Genomic DNA, 22,426 nt, shown 5'->3' with positions numbered 1-22,426 from the left:
AGTTTTGTTCCCCAAGGGAACCAAATCTACCAGACTGTCAGGAGTGAAAACACCCAAAACTACACACATCTCAAGAGAAGTCACCTGTTGAATGGTATTGGAGAAAAGAGGGGATTAATATGCACACAACACCATTTCTTTTTAGATTTACTACTTTCTGTTGGTCTGTCACATAAAATCCCAGTAAATACAGAGCTTGTGGTTGTAATGTGCGAAAATGTGAAACAGCTGTAAAAATTATTTTGCATTTGTATGTTGATCTGTGATGTTTTAAATGCCAGCTTAATGTCTAAATATTCAAGAAGCGACATTAAAAAGAGCATCAAAAACACAGACCCGTTTCAGAACTAATGTAGGAATTATTCTGCGGTCTAAAAACAGCAGGACCTTGGAGTGTTCATTGAAAACTTGAATAAGAATATCTGCACTCTGGAATTACAGCCATAGAAAGGACTCAGAGGAAAGCATTTGTAGTGCTGCACAGAGAAAAAGATGAAGCTTTATTTTATTCGCCTTTGAGGTCTCTCCTGCCAATGTTACCGCTACTTTTTTATAAAACAAGTGGTAAGAGAGTGGTAAGAGTCCTCTTTTGTCCTCATTCAACCCAGAATCATATCAGTCCTATCTGTGTGCTCAGTCACTTAAAAAATTAGTGCACCCAATGTTTCATTAGCTTATAGCTTCAAGTTTCCTAGCAGAATCAACATGAATTAGTTGTTTTCTGTATTAGATTCTCACATCATTGTGGGGGAATTTTGATCTACAGTTTCTTATAACATTGAGGTCATCTAATACAGCTGAACTCAGATTTGGTTCTGGACTTTGCAATATCTTCATTTCTCTTTTTCAGTCAGTCTGTGGTTGGTTTCCTGTCAGTTCAACAGATGGCCTCCCTTTTGACTCTAGAATATTTTTTTTCATGATCAACTCAATAGCTGTGTTTCCATTGACCATATAATTGCACAAATCGGAATTGCAAAAATAAATTTGCTTAACGGAAACACAGCACCTCCGAAAAAATTCAGGTTTTTTGATTACGTTTTTTGCAAAGTTGAGGTGGTTTCTTGGCTATTTCAAAATTCATGTACTTTATAAATTGCACGAGTCATGTGATCAGCAGCTGGTTGTTACCGCTGGAGGAAAAGATGAAGACAACAGGAAGAGGTAGGAGGATGATGGTGCTGCAGGTTTTTTAATGATTTATTGCATAAATGAACTTATTCACATGCAATTTTAACTGCATTTCTTATTGAATGGAAACACTGCAACTGGGAAATTGTGTTTTTTCAACACTAGTGGAAACACTAGAAACTCTCCATGTTTCTGAACTTCACTCCAACTTCTTATGACTAAAGCAATTTAATTTTTTTTATGATTTAGCTTTTATATTACACATAAATGTTTCAAATCATCCAATAGATTTTAACATCAGACCGATATGGTGTGTAATTACAAAATGCAGGTAGTCAATGGTAGTATGATTTAGCTATCTGAAATAAATGTGATTTTAGATAGCTGCCTCTCAATCCTAACAACTGCTTTCATCAGACTTGGTGGCAAAACCAACACACACATACCAACAAATTCAATTTTGTGGACGTTTCTTCTGTCCACGGAATATTTTCCAACAATACCAAGGGATCCTCAACATGTATTTTGACAGATGTGACATGGACCTTTGCTCTGTTTTTGCTCAGCATTGGTTTGGAACATGGAACTATCCAATGAGTTTTCTACTGGTCAGTCACTAATCAGTCCTGTGTTTGAGAAAACATTAAGGACAGGTGATGCAAAAAGAGTTTCATAAAAACAAAAAATGCAAAATAGGAGCATTTTCATCTACTGGTTTGGAGCAAAATCAACCAGGCTACACACAACATAATTTCGTCAGATACACATGGCTGTCACAAACCAGATGGAGAGGCTGCAATAAGAAAACATGGAGAGTTCTCCTCTCCATGCTGGAGTTTTGGACTTTCTCAGGTAAGGCACAATGAATGGGAAAGTTCAGAACATCAGAACTTATTTGGTAAATGTGTTTCCATCTTCCCTTTACAGCTTTACTCGTCTTTGGACGGCCACGAACTGCCTCAAGCGAGCGTAAAAACTTAGAAGTTAAGGTTCAGTTCCATGTCCACATAAAGTCCTATTAGCTTGACTTTTACCTTTAACTAATGAATTCAGAATTTAAAAACTGTTTTTATATTCTCTCTGCATACCTTTCAAAATAAAATGTCTTTGATATGAAATAGTGAGGCACGCAAAAAAGAAGGTTTATACACGTATCTTTTTCATACAATTAAAACTTTTGACCTGACCTCAGATTTTTGCTCATTTCCCCTCAGATGCCAGATATTCAGAAGATGCTCCTTTATTTTGAAACATGTCTATTTTCAAAGATAAGAGGAGAATAAAATTATTAAACCATCCCTTTTTTTATTCTGGTCCAGCTTCTGTCATGTTCTGTCTGCCGTGAAAGTAGAACGGTGAGAAGACCTTTATGCTTTTCTATCAACAGAGATAGAAATATTTTCATGGGTTCAGTTCACCTGATCCCTCGTCAACAAATCTGCAACAGAATGGCTCAAAAAAGAAAAACAAAAGCTTCCACACTGGTCCTTTTAACATTAAGACCTTGGCTCCTCGAGTCTTTTTAATATTACCAAAATAAACATTGATTCAGATATAAAGGACTGAAAAAAAATCATGGTCAGTAATTAAAATACTGTGCAAGAGAAATCTTTGTTTAATTTCATTTTACTGACAGAAAGTCATAAAGCTCTAATTATATAAAGGAACTTTAATCAAGTGAAAATAGGAATGAATGTACATTCCATAGTAGAAAGAAAACAATCAGAAGTAGTAACAGCTGTCAGACCACTGCTGATTATAGGAATTTTTCTTTATTGATGTCCTGCATTTTGCCAAAATTGTCTAATAATCTAAAAACTCATAACCTGTATCTACATTTCCTCTGTTTCAATTAGATGGTTTTCCGTTTCCCATATTTATCAGCCTGTAATCTTTCAGAAAACCACTTCAGAAAACGGCCAGACGTACCTTTAGTAGAAAATTTACAGTCATCCTTGAGTGCAAAAATGCATCTCGAGATTTAATTCAATGTTCTGAGAGAATCTTGTCATATGCAGTTGTTTTTGTAAGGCTGTAAATTGATCAAATCAATAGTTGTTTTCACTACAGAAGCCCTCACTTTTGAAGAATCATAATTAATGCCTCACCCATAAGGATACACCTGGTAGGTTTCCTGGCTTTTAAAGATATTCCAAAAACTGCACTAAAGTTCTGAAGGTTTTTCTGGTGTCTACTCTAATAAGTATACAGACCCTTGAAACGTCCTGTAAGTGATGCAGCAGACTGCACATAGAGAGTTGTTGATCCAGCACATCAAACCTGTTTTCAGATGCCTCTGAGAACATTTTAGACTGAAGTCACATTCTGGACTGATTTATTAATATGGATTGTAACGTGTCAAAATTTCGTCACTTTTTAATTTTTAATTTTATTTTTTTTACAGACAATATTTCAGAGTGAAACCTTTGTATGTTTCTGGAACGCTGGTGTGCCTGACACACAAGTGACAGCTGCAAACAACAGCAATAGAAGACAAAATGGCTTCACTTGGACCACTTTTGCTTAAAGTGATCTGATTGGATGCTGGAAAAGACTATTGTTGTGTGCAATTTGTTGGAGTTAGCCTATCGGTGAAGCTATTGAAGCCTAATATAGCATCTCATGCTAACGTCAGCATCCACAGTCAACATTATTCAGGAAGGATTTTTTCAAAAATGTTCTATGAATGATCAATTGTTCCTGAAACAGTTCAAAGCTGAACGATTATAATAACACTTTGCACCAATCTGATGACTGAATAATCTAAATAACTGATTAAAAACAATAAATGTCTGTCGTGGAACTCGTACATCTACTTATTCAATAATTTAGCAGCAAAAACAGTTTTTCAATTGAGAATGTTGCTTATTTTGTTGATATATTGTTTTCAATTAAAATGTGATTAACGCCATAAAAAATTTAATTGAGTCAAACCACCAGTTTTATTAAAACGATTTTAGCCATACAGTGGTGATGATCCTACTGTAAATGTAAACTGATCTACCTGATCAGTAGCGCTGGATATTTTGCATGATAATGTAATGTCCACCTGAATGAAGGGCCCAACCGTTTCCAGGAGGAATGATGTCTAAAACCAAAAACTGAACATCACAGGACCTGTTCCCTTGTTTCACGAAGTGATGCTATCTGACTGCAATTTTCACATCACCCCCAGCAGCTTGTTCCTCTCCTATGTGCTCCACTTCTGATTCTCAGATACCAGCTGGAAGTGACTTCAGCCTTGGGCACAGGTTAGTATGAGCAGCAGAAAATCTCTTGGCAAAAAGCCATTTCATTTCTGCATATCAAGGACAAATATGACCTTTTTCTGAAATTTCAGCTGGGACAAAAAAAAAAGGATAAAAGAAAAAAGGGATCGCAGCTATGAATCACATGCATAAGTCAGCCTGAACTTTACTGCCCTTTTAAAAGTTTTTATTAGTTGAAAAAGCTTACTGTTTTTTTTCATTAAGAAGCTTATATAGTTCTAAAATAAACATACCTTATGTACTGAATACAAGTTCTTTTAAAAATACCACTGCAAGTCTGACAAGTTGTTAGCTAGTTGACCATCACAATAGCTAACTGGTAGATAGCATATGTTAGCTACCTGCTATGAAGACTGCAGTAATGTGTTAATTGTACAGACAGATGGGATTTTAACTGTTTGGTCATAAATGAAAAAGTAAAGAGCAGAAAATGATGTTGCAAGCAAATAAGAGAAAATGATGGAACGAAACATCTGTCTGGTGTTTGGTGTGCACCCACGTGGTTTCTTGGTGGCGACGCTGATGGAGGGGCTAGAGGGTCCAAGTCCGGCACTGTTCTGGGCTCTCACTGAGATCAGGTAGACCGTACTGCTCTTTAAACCGGAGAGCAGCGCCGTGCTGTCGGTAACCCTCACCCTGTCTGCTTCACGCTGCTCAGAGCTTCCCTCCCAAAAGAGAACCTGAATCAAAGTAATCACAGTTACTACACATCCTTACACACCTCCTACATCTTTTTTTCTTTTTTTTATGTTTTATTGGATAAAAGGCCAACTATAGTAGAAAACTATTATGGGAACAATGTAAAAATATGTTTTGCCTCTAAGATCAGATGCATAAACCATCATTCTTATTGCTAAGCAGTATCAGATTCTTAAAATAAGGAAAAACATCAGCACTGGATGGTAGCAGCAAAAATCCTCAAGCAGTCCAAGTCATATTTTCAAATTCCTAAATGATATTTAATCTTAAAGCAATCAGTAATAAGGCGAACGACATGAGTATGAGGATTAGGAGTGTGTCAGAATCGGTATCTATAGGGAGATCATTTATGACCTCAACACCAGATAGGGGGAGCAGACAGGAAATGTCAAACAGATGCCATGAGAGCAGGTACTTATTCAGGTGGAGGCACGCAGGTTCTCAGACATCTTGTTCAGGAAAGGCAGATTAGCAGCAGGGCTGGAGTTTCTGATAACGCATTCATCTAGGGTGTTTCTTTCCTCACTGCACTTCAATTGTAGCTGCTTTTCCAGACTCTTTGGAAAATAACTGAAATGGCTGAAGAGAGCGGGTCAGTTTTTCCTCCTCTGCTAAGATTTTAAACGTCCACTTGGAAGAATTTGTTCTTTACAAAATTTTACTTTTTTGCTGCACACTTAAATGTTATTGTGAGATATTAGAGGTACAGTACAGCAGAGGTTTTTTTTGTGTGAATTAGGCTCAATATTTGAGTGTGTAGTTCATAGTTCTTTACATACTGAATAAAGTCCAAAGCAGTCTTACTTTATTTTGATGTATTATACCATGTCTAAGGGTCAAATACTGAACATTAAGACATAAACCATACATATCTTTGAAATATTAAACCAAGTAAACCACAAATAGCTTTTTCTTTATTTTTGAAAGGAGAAAAGTCAGTTAAAACAATTTTTTGTAACATAAACAGCTTATGGGGCCACATCCTGGAAAGCAGAAATGCACTTCCACATAATAATGATGTAACATTATGTAACCACACTGTCTGGACCAGCGAGACAAAAAAACCCTTTCCAACAGGAATATGTTAAATGGCTGTATGGTTCCTTATTGGTAACACAGAAAAACCAGTGAGCACTCTTCTTACTTTTCTCCTTATGAGAACATTTATTACTCAGAAACACATGAGGGACTCTAAAGAAAACTTTACAGGGAAGATGTATTATAGTATGGCACCATAAAACTGATCTATCACATTTGAATAACAAATTGTTCTGGAGTTTTCTTTCATCAACATTTCTTTATTTGGATCTGATAGATATTGTCCTTTGTAAATGGACCACATAATTTTATGGGTGCTGTAATTAAACCTATAGATGTCTGCCTGTGATTTAGAAGTTCAGTTAATAGCAAACCTAAAGGTGGACCATAAAAATATAAGGCTAATAAATATAATTGCCTTTTGTGTTTAGAGCTAACAGTTAATGAAAGCCTAAGATTCTGTTTCCTAGAAATTCACAATGTTTTGTAAGACTGATAAAGGCAAATAATACTAAAGATGTTTTTATACAGAAATGCGGGCCTAATGAGAGTATGTCCATTTACTTTAGATTAACCGTTGGGGTTTCTTTGGCATTAATTACTGCACCAATGCAGTACTATATTAAGTCTGTGGCTTTTCTGTGTTTTCTGTTCTGGTTTCTCCGATCTTTCTTTCGACAATACCCCATGGATTCTCTACAGGGTTTATTATAGGTATGTTCGGCAGTGTGGGCCGATGCCTAGTCCTTCTGGAAAATTAAATCTCCCTCTTGACGAAGCTGATTTCAGACAACACCCGCAAATGACATGGGTCTCCCAGTAATGACAAACTTCAGAAACTTCACCTTCGAACCTGCATTTTGTTAGCCTAATAAAAACCAGCTCCTTGGTCTACACCAGAGGTTCCCAAACTGTGGGGCGCGCCCCTTAGGGGGGGCGTCGTGTCATTGCAGGGGGGGCGCGGGAAGCCGTCTGGATGAAAAAAACAAAAACAAAACATGAACGCTGTATGCGCTGGGTTTTTACCTTAGAATGGCCAACTCTCTGTTATTCCTATGTCAATTTGATACAGTAGAGGCTTCCACACTTCCCATATTTGTGTCCTCTGTCACTTTTATCAGCAGTGAAAACTGTTTAATCCGTTGTTAACATGTTGTAACCTGTTTTTCCGAGCCGCCTTTAAACGCAACATGAGCGCTACGACGCTCGCGCTGGGTTTCCACCTGTGAAGGAGACCTGCTGCTGCTGTGCAGAGCTACGTAGGTTTGTGTTAGAATCACGGCAGCAAACCAGCAAAACACCAAGAACTTTTCACAGTTTTTCCCTCCAAACTAACCGACTGAGTTGAGTAAAGCTGTTGGATGCAGGTAATGTTAGCTAAAGATGACTAGCTAATATCAATACAGAACCTTAAGCTTAACAAGTACCTTGTAGGCTACCGATGTTGGTGGCTATTTTCAGCTACGACTACACTTTGCTTCATACAGAGTCACTATTGTGGAGGCGTGGCCCTGCTTAAGTTTGAAACCATTGGATCTGATTTTACCCAACCACTAACGTTTGGCCAAACATGAAAGGAGCTATGGTACAAAGCTTTCCAGAAATTGCAAGTGCTGTGAACTACCCAGAGGGCAGAAGGCCATGATATCTTTGCCGCAGTTAAAATGTCTTAAACATTTCTCTTTCTCTGACTGTAATTTAGAGGTTCTCAATGTGGGCAGTACCGCCCCCCAGGGGGCGTTCAGAGGACGGCAGGGGGCCCTGGCGGAAGTTTTTACAAAAGGGGGGCGCTGGGATTCCTTTGGGGGGCGTTTGGTCGAAGGTAAACTTTACACCTTAAATGCACAACAATGCCAGTTTAGACTCTGAGCAACTTGGTAAAACAGTATTGTGTAACATTAAATCATGCTTGGCTGCCACTGTATCAATGGCAGCTCTCCTTCTATTCAGTCTTTGTTAGCTTCTATTAGCTTCTTGGCGCAGCTCCGTTCTCCTGCTACTGGTAGCTAAAATCACGATACCCTCACTTTGTATCCCTCTGAAAAATGAACCCATTTAAATAAAGAAATCCCTCCATTGTGATACCACGATAAAGGGCGTTCATTTTATATGCGTTAACACTGGTGCTGTAAGGTCCGGTATGAAACGGGGGTGATAGAACAACACAGCACTTTTAAATTTCAATAATCAGATTGCAGAAATTATTTCTGTTGTTTTAAAAGGTTTATGTCAGTCTGCCTTTTCCCCATCGATACGCTTCCCGACCACCCTGCACCTTAAGGGGTTAAAATAATAAAGACGCGCACATTGTGCAAAACTCTGAAACGGAGCGACGAACTAGATGTGAATTATGGCATAAAAACAGAGAATCCGACGCTGAACAGTGAAAAATCAACACATGATGTGAAACATGATGATTAGGCGGCACAGCAGGTGATGAGTGAAGATTACTGATGGTCAATAAATGATAAAATAAATCTAGCAACAGGAAAGAAACTAAAGTGGACATAGCAATAAACCACGAGAAGATAATACTAATCAAAGGAAACTAAATGGAAATGAATGAAGAACAAAATACAAGAATAAACTAAGAAACTAAAGTAAATACAGAGGAATAAACTGGTACGGCAAGACCTTTCGAGCAATAATTAATACAGAGACTGTATGGCAAGAATAAACAGACACTATTTCCAGATAAAAGGTAAAATAATATTATTGAAGTGCCATGGGTTTGTTGAGACCATATGTAGTACTGAGAATAAATATATCTTACAGACCATAATAGTAAAGAACTGATCACTTATTTATGTTTTTAATTAGAGTTGATATATTTATTTCTTCAATATTATTTTCATGTCAGTGTTAATGTCATGAGGCTGAGGACTCCATGACACTTTTAATTTGACTCATTAGGATTTGATTAAGAACCAGATTTGTTCTTTGTAATTTCTGTCCAGTAAAACTATTAATCTATAATCAATAGACAGGTCTATATAAAGATATTATCCATGTTTCTGTCTCATATTTGTATGGCATTAAAAGGAACTTTTGTTTTTCCACTGAAAGCTCTGGTTTGCACAATAAATACCAGGTGGGTGAAATTTTATGGATGATACTCTGATGTCCCATTCTCCTGAAGGCAGCACAGAGCTGCACCACCAGAAACAGACAGAAACACTGAAGAGAAGAAGAGTTATGATTAATGTAGTTACAGTTCTATCCATGTTTTAATGCTGCAGAGCTCAGTTGTTTTGCAAATAGTTCAAAGTTTAAACTGGCATTGTTGTACATCTTATCTGCTCATTTTGTGGAATATTTAACAACTAGAAAATGGCAAAGAACAAGAATATTTTTTCCACTCTGATTGGCTGCTGTTAGGCCTACTGATTTTAACTTGAATGTTCATTGCATTTTTTGTAGACACCTGTGAAAATAATTTCTATTCCCATGACTTTTTTGTTCTCTGGGAAATTATTTTTGATGATAAATACAGAAACAAGCATAAAAATCAAAACATCTACAATAGTGATAGTAATATTAATAATAAAATAATAGTCAGTGTAAAGTAGCCTGCCAATTATTTGGTGGGGGGCGGTGAGGGACCTGGATAAAGGCCAGGGGGGCGCTGGCCCAAAAAAGGTTGAGAAACACTGCTGTAATTGCTCAATATTTGGAAGTCTTGCCAACACGCACTGAATGGCTTCGTTCAGTTACTCCGCTGCCATTGCCAAATTACAACTACAGACTACAGGAAGACTACAACTCTAAAAGTGCAGAAACTCAACTTCATCATTCATAACTCCTCCTCCTGTTTGTTGATTGGTCTGGATGAAATTCAACCGGAGAAATCGAGCTCAGTGGGAGAAATTTCAGACAAAACTCTGAAGGGAGAAGAGAATCAAGTGGATTTGCATAGGAAGGCAACAGCCAGGCTAGTTTTTGTGTGTCTGCACCCTGGGACCTTAATTTCTAAATAAAACTCAAAAATAACTTATCTAAAGAGAAAAATGTGGACACCAAGCAACAGCCCAGTACTATTCTCCTTTACCTAGGTAAGTCACTTCTAACATGGTCTGGTTCAGGAGCATGACAGTTATAGCCCATATCCAGTTCTGTGTCACTTCAGTCTGATTGTGCTGGCTCATGTAATGTAACCCCCAACAATTATTGGGTGGACAGTAGGAAAGAACTATAACTCAACTACATCAATCTGGTTAATAATGCTGTTCACTCACTGCTGCGTTATGCCACACCATTCTTCAACAAGCATCTATTCCAGATCAGCCTGTGTGGTTGTGTTGGTCATTCTGGTACCAACAGCTCACCCATGCTGTTGAATGGGCTGGGACCCCTAACCTACCGTACTCCTATTGTTACAGTTCTGATCCATGCAGCATCTACTGTTGTATTTCTTCCCAGTTTCACATAATGTATTTTGTAAAGAGGTGAACTTTAAAACGAAAACAATGACTTTGAAAAACAATCAAACCAGGCATCCATTTTTCTGTTCCTCTTTGCTACAAGCCTCTGATACACAACAGGTACGTCAGGCTGTGAGTTCTGGTAAAGTGTTTGGACAGGACATAATGAATGGATGAAGTGCTCAGGTCTCACTCTCCTTGTTCGGCCTCTTCTGGGAGATTCAGGAGCAGCTCCCAGAGCCTCAGATGGAAGTTATTCCTGTACTTCCCTCAGCTTACAAAGTTTTCATTTAAATTATTTCAAGGACTCCAGGAAGGAAGGTGCTGTCTCGTGAAAGGTGTCCAGTCAGTGTAGTGCCTTGCAAAAGTATTCATACTCTTTGGACATGTGACCTTTTGTCATTTTAAAGCCACAAACGTCATGGATTCTATTGAGAATGCACAGTTGAAATCAGAAGTTTACATACACCAAATAAAAAAAAAAAAAAACACATTCACATTTTTCTCACCGTCTAAAGTTAAGTCAGATCAAATCTCCTGTTTGTAGAAAAGTAATGATGCAAATTATCATCCTATTTACACAATTACAAGATCCTGTTCTCAGGCTGTTTTTGGCACCAAAGGCAGCGGAGGCGATCCTCTTTGAGGAAAGATGGGTGTAGCCAAATACAGGAAAGTTAAGAGTTTTAGTGGATCTAGAAAATTTATCAAAATAGAAATACATGTATTTTTATTTTTGCAAAAACTGTTCCTGCCATTTATGCACTACTTCATGTTTTATGACAAAATTCCCAGTAAAACACCTTGAAGTTTGTACTTTTAACATGTCTTAATAGGAAAAATCTCAGGGTATGGTTACTTTTGCTGAGGACTATATTAACATCAGGCCCTCTGAGATTTCATGACTGTTTTTGTGATTTTTTTTTCCAATCAAAATCACTGATTTTGTGGTGCTACTTTATAAATATTTGCAAAGAGCTTTGTGATACTTGACATTAAATGCAACTTTTTGCATATTGCCATATTGATCGCAGAGTATAACTTGATATCAAGTAAGGCTGAGCTAGCAGTGCAGTAGCAGTAAGAAATACTGCCACCGGCAGGTGGGTGTTAGCACCACTTAAACACAATATTTTTTTTTTTTATCAATTTTGCAAAAAAATTGCAGTAAACTCAAAGCTATGCATTAGCACCAAAAAATGCAGGGATCTGTTGATTGAGTGAATTTCTGCAAAATTGAGAAAAACTGGAGGTACTGCAATATCTGACATTATTTTTTTTCACAAGTGTCTTCACTTTAATGGAACCTACAAAAGCATAATCATGAATAAACAAAAAAAAATGTTTGGAAAAATTGAAAGTCATTGCAGTAAATATACTGATTGAAATTCCTGTTTCAAGCCTGCTCTGCTCTCATCCTACAACAGTAGATGTGGATAACGATGTAGTTGGCTCCATGCGTCTCTGCACAGGCCAGGCCACCTGGGCATAGCCTCAAAAGTAAGATATCTGGGTTCCAGCAGCAAATGGTATTTTTATCTCAGTTTTCCCCCAGCTACACCTCAGCAGACAGGCTGTTGTTGATGGGAATGATATATGATGTTCATACTTTCCTCTATTTATTTCATTTTTAACAATTTTTGGAGACCTCCAGTCTACAAAAATCAAGCAAAGTTTTGTTTTGTAAGAAAGGCATGTTTTATCTTTAAATCTATTGCAATAGTCACAAAAAATTATTTGCATGATAAATTAAAATTAGCTCAATTTCTATTCTGATTAATATTTTTTGATGGGCAATTTTGTTTACGACTTCATAATCCATTGTATTTATGTTTTCAGTTGTTTGGGGTTTTTATTTCCTTTTTATTTATTGTTTTTGGTTGTTATGTTTTAGTTTATTTGGTAACACTTTATTTGAAGGGGGTTGAATAAGACTGTCATGACACTGTCATTAACATGACATAACACATGTCATGAACATGAATAAGCCTTCATGAATAGTTATGACTGTTGTCATAAAGCGTCATTCGGTAAATAATGACACTTTTAATACAAAGTTGACATTATTCAAAATGTCTTTGTTATGACAACTTGACATTAACCAGGAAATCATTACTGTTTAAACTTTACCTTTAATAACATAAAGTTACCTCATTTTTAAAGTGCAATCAGTAATACTTTTATAACAAATTTATATCAGTAATGATTTCTTGGTTAAGAGGGCAAACTTGCATTATTATGCCATTATCAGTATATTAGTTCTATCAAAGTGAGAATATTGTTTATCTCAATCATATCTGGGATAATTTATCTTCTAGAAAAATATTCATCATAGATCCAAACTGTAAAAGATTTTTTTTTCTATATTTAATGAAATGCGTCCAGTTTTCATTTCTTTTTCGCTTTGATTGGAAATATTTATTATCAGTAATAAGATCAAGATTGATCACTTTCTATCAAAATATTATCTAATTTATCTAAGTTTAGTAAATTAAATAAAAGCTGACTGTGGTGCATCAGTAAATGTCTGCATAAGTGTGGTTCCACTTATTATAAAAGCTTAGCTATAAAATAGAAATACTTTGTGTTGTACTTCTTCCATTGTACGAAAATTGTGTTGGTAACAATTTTACCTTGATTATAAATAAAAAGTCTGCATCTGCATCAACCATATGTCCAAATTTGTATCAGTCTTGAACTGCAGTTGAGGGGCCGCACTTTGGACACCCCTAACTTCCACAGATATGCTCAAAATATGGAAGCTTATTACATGGTCAGCCACTGTGGGATTTACATTGGTTCTGAATAGTCCTTGTTCTGCTTCATACCTCGTATCCTATGATGTTCTCAGTGCTGGACCTGGGAGGAACTGGTTCCCAGTACACCTCAATCTCAGAGGCAGAGATGGAATGAGCCCATACTCTCGATGGAGCGGCAGAAGGCTCTGTGGAGGACAGACATATGAATTATGCATTGCCTCGATTAATAGCACAACCACACCCCTTCTGGAATCTCCGTCCTCCTGTTTCCAAAGCGAATGCCTCACCTTCATCTGCAGAGAGCACTTTTATAATCCGGCTGAACGGCCCCTCCCCCACACTGTTGTACACACCCACAGTGGCTTCGAAACGGGACAGAGGTGCAACGCTGTCGTTCCTGTACACGTATCTGGACACGTCGGCCGAGGCCAGCACCGTCTTGATCCAGGTGCTGCTGCCAAGTGGTCGGAAAGCCACAAGATAGCCAAATTCCTCTCCACTCTGCTGTTCCTCTGGAACCGGCTGAGGGAAGAGGTAAAGAAATAAACACCTATGATCAAACTAAATTACAAAGCTTGATCCACAACGTTCACAATGTCTACAAGAACTTTTGCCAACACAACCTTGGAGAAACAACCAAACCATTCAAACATTTGTAACAACTTGACAAATTAAAACCACAAAAACATCATACTTTTCATTTGGATTTTTGTTAATACAAAGTAGGGCACAGAAATGCTTTGAAGGGATATGTGATCCTTGAATACCCAAAGCATGAGTTGTATCCACAAAGCTGAACTTATCAATGCCAACGACACAACAAATGTTACAATACAGCATCCCGCCCTCAACAGTGTCTGATTTGTTATTACACACCTTCCTGCATGATTCACCAGAAGTGAAACTTTGGATTCACTTCCGGTGAATTCACTTCATAGTTTCATCTTTACTATTGTTGAATTTTACTAACTCTGTTGCAGATTTTGGGTGGTGAACATAAGAGGAAAAGGAAATGCTGCATAAACAGTTTTCACAAACCTCAAAAAGGAGCATGGATATAAATGTCTAATTACTTGAAGAATGACAGATGCTGAACTTCATTCAACTGTAAGTTAACAAAGGAGCTAAGTGTAAAATATAATTTATCTGGAAAAATAGATCTAGAGCAAACTAAGTGAACTAAACGTTTTCAAAGTTAGCGAAGACGGTAAAGTGCTAAGCTAAAAATTAGTTCTGCCATTAGCACATTAGCAGAATATCGGCTGTATTGTGAGAAAATGAGGAAAAAGTTCCAACCTGTGAATACTTTAGCGTTAACCACAAATATTGTTCTCTTGTCTTTATATAAACTGCTGCAACCTTTAAGGGGTATAAATACTTTTCCAAGGAACTGAATGATCCACAAAACGTAAAGTCGTCACCAAAGTTCAGATTTACACGCTGTAACTGGCTCAGGCTCTGCATCCTCATTTAGATTTACGCCACACAGGGAGTCAGCAGGTAGCAAATCAGAAAAGGCTCCACTTTTAATTAAAAATCAGTTGCACCCAAAGCTGGTCCTCTGCGGGAACAGTAACTCTGCCAGAGTTCATCTCCCATCAAAGGGAGGACACTCTGCCACAGCGAACGCTCGGTCAAAAATCATCCACTCACCTCCCACGTAATGACAAGCTCTCCTCGAGCTCCCCCACCACCACTCACATTAACCGGTGCAACCTTGGGAGCTGAACAGGAAAAAAAGGAAACATAATCATCAACAGGGGCAGGTGCTGCATTTTCTGTTAGAACAGACAGTTTAGCCACAGAGCTGGGGAAAAAGTGGTTTGCTGTTGTTAGCTGCATTTCCATCAACCATATAATTGTGCAAATTGGAATTACAAAAATAAATTCACTTAATGGAAAAACAGCTATTTTTGAAAAAATAAGTTTTTGATAAAAACGTTTTTGCTCTATGATGAGGTGGTTTTTTAGTTGTATTGTTGCGTCTCTCGCAAAACTCCAATGGGAACTCTTTCTTTGCATCACACGAGTCACATGATCAGCAACTGGATGTTACTACTGGCAGAAACCACAAAGAAGATAAGATGACAGGAAGTGGTGGTGTGGCATGCTTTTAATGACTAACTTATTCACGTGAATTTAATTATCTTATTTAATGGTAACACCGCAATTTCAAAATTGTGTTTTTTCTACATTAGCAGGATAAAACAGTTTTGCGCACGATTATAATGGAAACCAATTTTAATATTAGACAAAGATAATATGAGTAAATACAGAATGCAGGCTTCAGATGATTTTGTTTATTACAATAAAACAGCTTCCTGAACCAACATGGTCCTTTATGAAACTGCAAATGCCCATCTTGTTAAATCATGAATTAACTTGTTTTAACCAGTTTGGTCCAAACTAGCATGTAGGATGCCAACGCTGTGCTGAATCAGGTACAATTTCAGTATAATGTACTGTCTGCATAAAGCTTACTTACACATTGTGCTTTTTGGGCTTGCAGAAAAAGCACAATGCGAAGGCACACCACACAAAACAAAAAACATAAAGACCGCTTTTGGTCTGAACCAAACAAGAGGATCAAAAGACTTGTGTGAATGTAACCTAAAAAAAGCAACAAATTATGCCAGACAATCAAAGGAAATTCAACAATAAAATAACTTTTCCCCATAGCAAATAAAACCATAATTTTAACACTGTTTTTTATATTTACACACATTTCTTTGTCTGATGTAACATTTGTTTGATGATATGAAACATTTATGTGACCAAAACTGTAAAAATAGGAAACCTCTGAGTCGAAAAGTCTAGATTTAGTTGGATGGTGAATATGTAGCTTCCAGCAGGAAACTTGTTCCTCTGTGATCCAACCAGATGGATAAAATTATCTTACATCAAATAGGAGTTCTTTGTGTTGCTTCCTCCTGGTGGATGTCACACTTCTGTCTGCCACTAAAATAATTAACACTACACGTTCCAGAATGCTTGTTTCTACATTCGACTTGGCCGCTTACGGTAATTAAGTGGAATTTCATGTCGCCTCATTTTCATTTTCTGAGTGAAACAAAGAGCTGGCATGAACAATAACATGAACAATTGCACAAAGAACGCAATGAGATGCAAAACTAAATCAAACAGGTAATTTTCCACATGGGGGCTGCTTAATTTTCTATGAAGAGACATAACAAGCCGACAGAGTACCTGCTGCTTTGGTTCGGATCTGTTTTGATGGCATGCTGGGTTCTCCAACACCAACACTGTTGATTGCCACCACCCTGAACTCATATTCCACCCAGGGGCTCAAATCTTTCACAGTTGCGTGCATCATCTGTCCAGGCACAGAATCAGGAACTAGAATCAAAGAATTAAGAATTGATAGGTGTTATTAATTGTTTTTAAGGAATATTTGAAACAACTATATTAAAATAATAAAAAAGAATAGAGACGTCAGTCTGAAAAGCTGACAGTTGTTCATAATTTAAAACTTTTCCATTTATGGAGTGTCACTGCATTTAACTAAACAGAATCAAAAGCCTGTTGTGGTCAATTTAATTAATGTGACTGACAGGATGGAGCTAAACGTCTTCCAGCACTTTGAGTTGTTCAGTGAAAAGTACTTAAGATGAAATATATTTAAAAAAATCTAATTATTTTTTTCTGTCATCAGTGGATGTAACTGTCATCTCAAGAACTCCAAAATATTATTTTAATTTTCCAATCTGTGGTGCAGTGTTTAGACCATCTAGACCACTTCAACAGGCAATTAGAAATGTCATTTAGATAAAGACCTAACTTTTTTTAAGTGACTCAACATAAAATGAGTTGATGAAGAAACTGTCCCAAGCACTCCACCCCAAAGCTATGCAAAGATGGTGGCAATGATGACAGTTTAACACATTTAGGGAAGTTGGGAGTTTTTGGTGTTTTTTTGTTTTGCTGCTATGATATGACACACATTACAGTCATTAAGTCTATAAGCCTTAAAGACACACATCTTGACATTAAACTAAAATTTTGCTATAATCTAAAGACTACTCTTACATTCAACCACATTCTGAAATGTAAACACATCGTTTGATGTTGATCTCATGGAACTAGCTTGGCTACATTAATGTGTCAAGATACAGCAGGTTTTTATTAATGTTTTATTAATGGAAAAACATCTCCTGTTGGTAAGACTCACCATAAATACACAACCTAACAAATCCAGCTAAAACCTATTCCTGATTCAAACTCATGTTTGAATCAGGACTGTGGTTGGCCAGCTCGGTAGCCTGCACGCCAGCTACAATTCTATGTATAAAACCTATTTGAAGTAGGGATGTGTGTGTCTTTAACACAGTAATTTTGATTATTTACATTTTAATGTGTTAAAGAGATTCACACAAATACTTTTTTTTCTTTTTTGCACAAGCAACATCTGCAAACAGCAGCGATGGACGACCAAACCAATGTTCCGGGCCCGTTGAGGGTTCATTTTGCTAAAAAAGAAAATTACTGGGATATTGTTGTGTTCAATTTGTGTTAAACTAAGTTAGCCTACCAGTGAAGCTATTCAAGCTTAAAATAGCATCTATCTCAATGCTAATTATGCATTTATATATGCATCAAGGACATCCTGAAGCAATTAATGTGTATAATATCATGTTGCACCAATTTCATGGTTGAATAACCTAAATAACAGGTTAAAAACAAATATATATTTTTCTTGAGCTTTTTTGTCTATTTATTCAAAAGTTCATAAGCAAAATATATGTTGAATTAACAATGTTACTTTTGTGGATATATGGTTTTCAATTAAAATGCAATTAATAAATTACAGCTGGTGCAATTTATTCAATTAATTGAGCCCCACCACTAATATTAATTTACCTGTCTTCACCGTTTGCCAGCCAATAGAGAAGGGGGTCCGAGCTTGAACTACGTACATGGTGATGGGACTGTGGTTGTCTGGTCCAGAGCTCCAGGATAGCTGCGCTGTAGTGTCAGTAATGGCGGTCACTAGCAGACCCTGTGGGGCACCAGGAGGTCCTGCAATGATCAGAAACACAGAAAAGTCAATGAAGAAAAAATAAATAATAATTTCAGGTTAGTTTTTGTGTTTTGCGCTCTGAAACTCTGCCACTAGTGTTAAGTGATTCATAACGTTGCTCTATTGAGAGAAGCAGTCTCATCAATGGTGAATATTAAAGTTCATCGGCTTGTGACAAGAACAACAGCAAAATACTGAACGCAGATGGCTGGAGAGAACTAGAGATGTTATTGTGTTTTATTTTTTCATCAGGGATTGGAGGAGTGTGCTGGGCTGGTGAAACAGAGCAGAGCGGGATGTGCGCGCGGCTGGATGACTGACTGGCAGGTGTGGAGACGAGCGTGAGAGCGGGTGGCGAGCAATGATCCGCACTGGCTGGAAGAACGAGCTGGCGATGAAAGGTTGAAGAACCAGGTTTGATATACTGCAGGGTTGAGAGGGAGACGGATTGCTGGTGTGCAGGCTGATGAGCAGCCAGAGAGCAAGGAGAGTGAAAGATGTGCCACACCCACAACACACAAACAGACAGAGAGAGGTAGACTGAGCAGCACAGGAGGCTCAGGGGAGAGCAGAGAGTCTGAGGCTGAAGGAATAAGCTGGAGGCATGGTGGTAAAACTGATACGACCTGCTACGTCTGGGCTATTTTAACTTACTTTGTATTCAAATAACATTCTTTAACGAGAATGCTTCCAATGAAACCTTCAAAGACAGAAAACAGAGCCCGCCTTTTATTGCTAAAAGAATATTCATCCCTTCTCCCAAAAGTGTAATGGTTCTTCAAATATATCCAATCCCAGTTTCAGGCTAAGAGTCCCGATCACAGTCATTCTGCAGTGGTCGGCACAGGGAGTCAACGAGGAAGGGCAGCTCCTGAGAACTATCATTATCCCACGGTCTTATTTTTTCTGCTGTACTTTAAGAACGATTTAGTTTTTTTTTTTTTAACCACAATGCAATGTGTTTTAAAGCTTCCTTAAATCTGCAGTATGTAATTTTTATTATAATTTATATATATATATATATATATATATATATATATATATTTTTTTTTTTTTTTTGTAACACTTTATTTGAAGGGGTTGAATAAGACTGTCATGACTCTTTCATAAACATGACATAACACCTGTCATGAACATCAATAAGCCTTCATGAATATTTATGACTGTTGTCATAAAGTGTCATTCGGTAAATAATGACACTTTTAATACAAAGTTGACATTATTCAAAATGTCTTTGTTATGACAACTTGACATTAACCAGGAAATCATTACTGTTTAAACTTTACCTTTAATAACATAAAGTTACCTAATTTTTAAAGTGCAATCAGTAATACTTTTATAACAAATTTATATCAGTAATGCTGAAGTTTTTAGGTAGGCCAGAGTTTGATTACATATTCACACCTCTCCAACTGAACCGGACTTTCTAGGCAAATGGACTGGAATTTGATTAAAGTGACCAAAAAGGAGCAGAGATGCATTCATAGCCATTCCTTGATATCTGTTATTTGTGACACTGCAGCCAAACTTAAGTTTTTTTTTTTGTTTGCTTTCCCCTCATTTGGCCGTTATAGGCAGCTGAATGACAAAAGGTGGTGGAAGGACCAGTCTTCAATGGGAGTAACTGAACTGAAGAACCTGTCTATGGTTTCTCATTTAAAAATCAGTATGTTGCAGGAATACAGAGACGCAAAGTACACCACTCAGCACACTCCGATTTTTTTTTTTTTTGTTCACAAAAATCCCATTATCATCAACAAAAAAGTGTAAAACTATAACCTTATAATTTGATCTGAGAGCTTTTAAGACACCTGTGTCCCAATTGTAAACTACATACACGCATGGATTCTTCTCAGAACAGCAAAGCCATGACAAACCACGAGAGATAATGCTTTATAACGATAAGCACTGTCACAAAGTAGAAGCCGATGTACCTCTAACAATTAGATCTGCTGCTGCCGACACCGTGTCCACGTCAGTGTGTACCATACACACGTACTTTCCAGAGTGCCTTAGCTGGATGTTCCTCACCATCAGGTCGCCTGCAAATCCCTGGCGAGAAAAACAAAGAAGTATGAAAGTCTTAAGGTGAAGCAAAAAAAAGGGAACAAAAACACATAAAAGAAATGAGGTTTGCATAGATAAAAAACAAAGGAAAAGAACTTTTGCAAATCCTCAGGAACACAAGAGGTTCTTTTCTTAGTCATGTGCTGTAAATACTCCAGAAGAAAGCTTCAAAGACGTGATCGTGTTGACCACTGGGCAGGAAAAAAAGATTCAGATTCAGTTTTATGTGGAAATGAAAGCATTAAAGAAAACAACGTTTGTTCTGAACAGCTTGTTTTCTTTGGGTCAGCCGCTGCCGTGTTAACACTCACCCTGACAGCTCAGATGAATGAGTAGCAGGACGAGATTTTTTTTTTTCCTTTGCACTTTTTTTGCTGTTCAAGCACTCAAAGACTAGCATTATAATTTTGTTCCCTTCAAAACACATCAAACATCTGTGGAAAATATGAGCGTTGTAGCTGAATCTCATTGGACCTGGTGGGTTCAACAGAGCCACCCTAAACCTTTAAATGAGGAAATTTTACTCAGCAGGAAGTCGAGTGGTTCGCATTTTATAAACTCACATGGTGAGATCAACTTCAGGCTTGGAATAATGTTTGAGAAAGGCCAGGAGCTGCTGCTACATTTGTAGAATTTGACTTCAGTTCAATTACAAGCTCACAGATACATGTTCCCTGGTGTTAGTTCTGTTTAAAGTGGACATGTCATGTTTTTGAATCCTCCCTTTTTCCATTTAAACCATTCAGTTGTGGTCTACATAAAGTGGAACTGCAATGTTTTGGTCTGAATTCTTTGTTGTTGTTACTCCACATGTCTCCCTGTTCTGAGGTACAGCTAGTTTTGGTGCCGTCTCTTTAAATGCAAATAAGGCACTTCACACCCCGCCCCCAATTCGAGGTCAGACTGTTTCTCTCCACTGCCTTCCACTCCGCCATGTTTGGCCATTTTTGTTGATTGGCAATAGAGATATGATCATCTAACTTCACAGAATCATGGATGAATGTATTTGGGTCACGTGTTTCTCAAGACAAAAATGACAAACCCAATGCTAAACTGTTTACGCAATAATGCAAATATATACTCAAGAAGCTAAATGCTAGCACACAGTACTAACATATGCAGAAGCCATGATGCTACCACTATCAAGACAAAGGCTAGGACATCAAAGTTTAGTTAAGTCTAAGGTAGTTTTTTGCTACCTTAGTGTTATTTGCAGCTTACTGTGCCTGTTGTTTTAATAGACAGAAGGAACTAAGCGCTCAGTCAGACCAAGTCTTTCACAAAGTTCCCCTTTATACTGGTAAAAAACTTCTTCAAAGTGCCTGCTTAAATTGAACTTTTCATGGAAATGTACCCACATCAGTGCAGAAAGCCCTCTTTGTTTACACTGACCAGCTTCCATGTCTCAGCTGACATCATATTATAATGTTATTCCCTCATCAAAAACATATCTAGAGTGTTGCTTTGATTCTTTTATGCATGTTTGGGAAATCCTTGAATCTATTCAGCTATGCAAAACACCTTGCTGGTTCACTTCCAACCACAGAGCAGCCCTCATCCACCACTCAGCTCCTTCAGACTAGCCAGCAGCAATTAGCAAACACCTGGTGAAACTGTGTGTCTGCTGAGGTCATTATCAACTACTACTCAGAGCAATTCAATTCAATTGAAATTCAAAAATACATTATTAATCCCAAAGGGAAATTAAATGTTGTTGTAACTCATTAAATTTGATTCTTCAAAGAGTTATTGAAGATGGTGATGGCTGTTGGCAGGAAAGATCTCCTGCAGCGGTCTGTACTGCACTAAATCTGAAGAAGCCTCTGACTGAAGATGTCCCAAGACAGTCTCGTGAAGAAGATGGTCAGGGTTGTCCATAATTTTCTCTATCCTCTGAAGAATCCTTCTTTGCATAATCATCTCCAGAGGCTCCACAGTCGTATCCAGAACAGATCCAGTCTTCATCAGGCTGTTGAACCTTTTTATGTCCCTGGTTCTGATGCT

At 37.6% G+C, this 22,426-nt stretch overlaps 1 protein-coding gene across 1 annotated transcript in view; it reads right to left on the bottom strand.

Moving 5' to 3' along the window:
* Positions 1 to 2,540: 2,540 nt before the first annotated feature.
* LOC106908855 (contactin-4-like) overlaps positions 2,541 to 22,426 on the bottom strand; it is a 69,138-nt gene continuing 49,252 nt past the window's right edge. The window contains exons 13-21 of the mRNA XM_088005959.1: positions 20,271 to 20,407; positions 18,677 to 18,818; positions 18,196 to 18,385; positions 16,525 to 16,674; positions 14,971 to 15,041; positions 13,605 to 13,839; positions 13,387 to 13,502; positions 4,900 to 5,080; positions 2,541 to 2,569 (exon numbers count right to left, since the gene is read on the bottom strand). Coding sequence (XP_087862085.1) covers positions 2,541 to 2,569; positions 4,900 to 5,080; positions 13,387 to 13,502; positions 13,605 to 13,839; positions 14,971 to 15,041; positions 16,525 to 16,674; positions 18,196 to 18,385; positions 18,677 to 18,818; positions 20,271 to 20,407 — 1,251 coding nt within the window. The remainder of the gene's footprint in view (positions 2,570 to 4,899; positions 5,081 to 13,386; positions 13,503 to 13,604; positions 13,840 to 14,970; positions 15,042 to 16,524; positions 16,675 to 18,195; positions 18,386 to 18,676; positions 18,819 to 20,270; positions 20,408 to 22,426) is intronic.

This window comes from Poecilia mexicana, unplaced genomic scaffold (assembly GCF_051168715.1).
Source record: "Poecilia mexicana isolate PSO_F unplaced genomic scaffold, ASM5116871v1 scaffold_5, whole genome shotgun sequence".
Lineage (NCBI taxonomy): Eukaryota > Metazoa > Chordata > Actinopteri > Cyprinodontiformes > Poeciliidae > Poecilia > Poecilia mexicana.
This window is presented reverse-complemented; position numbering and strand designations above follow the sequence as displayed.